Source organism: Chelonoidis abingdonii, chromosome 2, assembly GCF_003597395.2.
Source record: "Chelonoidis abingdonii isolate Lonesome George chromosome 2, CheloAbing_2.0, whole genome shotgun sequence".
Lineage (NCBI taxonomy): Eukaryota > Metazoa > Chordata > Testudines > Testudinidae > Chelonoidis > Chelonoidis abingdonii.
In genome coordinates this window covers 178,460,636-178,462,949 of record NC_133770.1, presented here as the reverse complement: position 1 = coordinate 178,462,949, position 2,314 = coordinate 178,460,636, and the positions used below count along the sequence as shown (strand labels likewise).

Here is a 2,314-nt window from a genome sequence, read left to right as displayed (position 1 = left end):
TGGACGTAGTCCCCCCTCCGGACGTGGACGCCCACGTAGGTCACGTTCCGGCGCTGGCCACGCAGCCCAGCCAGGTACCGGTTGGCCTCCTCCTTGATGTGGTCGTGGAAGGAGAATTCCTGGAGGATCTCCTGCCGGAGGTGGTGGTAGAAGGTCCAGGAGCAGGGGTAGCCTGTCAGCCGGACATATTTCCCCTCGATGTGTCTGTACTCCTCTGACATCCAGTCGTGAAGCCCGTAGTCCTTCCAGGGGATGTTCTGGACCATGTCGCTGGAGAGCACGGGCAGGGTGATGCGGAAGAGCGGCGCCAGCTGCTGGTGCATCTCTGGGAGGATGTAGGCCTGGCGCCTGTTCATCTTGGCCAGGGCGTAGAGGGTGGCGTATTCCCCCATCTGGTTCCCCAGGCGCCCGGCGGAGTTCATGGTCCACATGCCCTGCTCCGTGGTGGGGGTTGTGGGGGGCGTGGTTGGGAACTTGTCCGTGGCATTTGGGGAGGGGAGCCTCTCCCTTGCAGTGGGGAACCAGCTGTGTAGGTGGATGAGGAAGGAGAAGGTCATGATGGCCAGCAGATAGAGGCTGAGCTGGAGGGGCAGCCGGAAGGGGACCCAGGAGCCCGGGGCAGTCATGGCTCCCAGCGGTGATGAGGGAAGGAGGTCCCAGCCTGGGGAGAGGAGGAGCAGGGGGGAGGCTGGTGAGTGGAGTTGGGGGGGAAGAGAGGAATGGGGGCGATGGTGTGAGGAGATGGGAGAGGGTATCCCAGGGCCAATGACCCCCATTCCCCACTGCCCAATTGAGGGGCCAGGGGACCCCAGCTCCAGCACTAGGTCGAGGGAGAGGAGCAGAGTCACTTCCCTCACTTCTAACATGCACCGCTCTGCCAGCCCAGACCTGGGCTCCACTAGCTCTGCCCGTGCCCCTCACTCCCGACACACAGCCCCTGCCAGCCCAGATCTGGTCTCCCCCCAGCCCTGCCAGTCCCCCCTCACTCCCAACCCGCAGCCCCCTGCTAGCCCAGCCCTGGGCTCCCTCCAGCTCTGCCAGTGCCCCTCACTCCCGACACACAGCCCCTGCCAGCCCAGACCTGGGCTCCCTCCAGCCCTGCCGGTGCCCCTCACTCTCGACCCACAGCCCCTGCCAGCCCAGACCTGGGCTCCTGCCAGTCCCCCCTCACTCCCAACCCACAGCCCCTGCCAGCCCAGACCTGGGCTCCCCCCAGCCCTGCCAGTGCCCCCTCACTCCCAACCCGCAGCCCTCTGCTAGCCCAGCCCTGGGCTCCCCCAGCTCTGCCTGTTCCCCTCAGTCTCCACCAGCAGCCCACCTGTCACTGCTGGAGGAATGGGTAAAAGGGTACATAGGGGCAGATGGATGGATGGGGAGCAGGGTAGATGGGGGTGGATTGATGGGGAGAGGGGGAGATGGGTGGATGGATCCTTGGGGACAAAGGTAGATGGGGGGATGGATGGAAGGATAGATGGCTGGGGAGAAGAGTAGATGGGAGATGGATGGAGGGAGGGAGAGACGGCTGGGGAGAAGGGTAGATGGGGGATGGATGGAGGGATGGATGGATGGATGGCTGGGGAGAAGGGTAGATGGGGGATGGATGGAGGGATGGATGGAGGGACGGCTAGGGAGAAGGGTAGATGAGGAATGGATGATGGATGCGGAGAAAGGTAGATGGGGGAATGGATGGATGGAAGGATGGACGGCTGGGGAGAAGGGAAGATGGGCGGATGGATGGATGGATGCATGGATGGACAGCTGGGGAGAAGGGTAGATGGGCGGATGGATGGAGGGACAGCTGAGGGGAAGAGTAGATGGGGGGATGGATGGATGGATGCGGAGAAGGGTAGATGGGCGGATGGATGGACGGCTGAGGAGAAGGGTAGATGGGGGATGGATGGATGGAAGGATGGACGCTGGGGAGAAGGGTAGCTGGGTGGATGGATGGAGGGACGCTGGGGAGAAGGGTAGCTGGGCGGATGGATGGATGGAGGGACGGCTGAGGGGAAGGGTAGATGGGGGATGGATGGATGGATGGATGGGGAGAAGAGTAGATGGGGGGATGGATGGATGGATGGAGAGATGGAGAGATGGGTAGATGGGCGGATGGATGGATGCGGAGAAGGGTAGATGGGGGAATGGATGGATGGACGGCTGGAGAGATGAGTAGATGGGCAGATGGATGAATGGATGGATGGATGGAGAGACAGGTAGATGGGCGGATGGATGGATGGATGGACGGCTGGGGAGAAGGGTAGATGGGGGAATGGATGGATGGATGGATGGATGGACGGCTGGAGAGACGGGTAGATGG

At 62.6% G+C, this 2,314-nt stretch overlaps 2 protein-coding genes across 2 annotated transcripts in view; both read right to left on the bottom strand.

The window, feature by feature from the left end:
• LOC116828793 (galactoside alpha-(1,2)-fucosyltransferase 2-like) overlaps positions 1-654 on the bottom strand; it is a 4,774-nt gene extending 4,120 nt beyond the window's left edge. The window contains exon 1 of the mRNA XM_075063396.1: positions 6-654. Within this exon, the coding sequence (XP_074919497.1) occupies positions 6-626 (621 nt within the window). The 5' untranslated portion in view covers positions 627-654. The remainder of the gene's footprint in view (positions 1-5) is intronic.
• CDYL (chromodomain Y like) overlaps positions 1-2,314 on the bottom strand; it is a 229,504-nt gene that overhangs the window by 60,150 nt on the left and 167,040 nt on the right. The window lies entirely within an intron of this gene.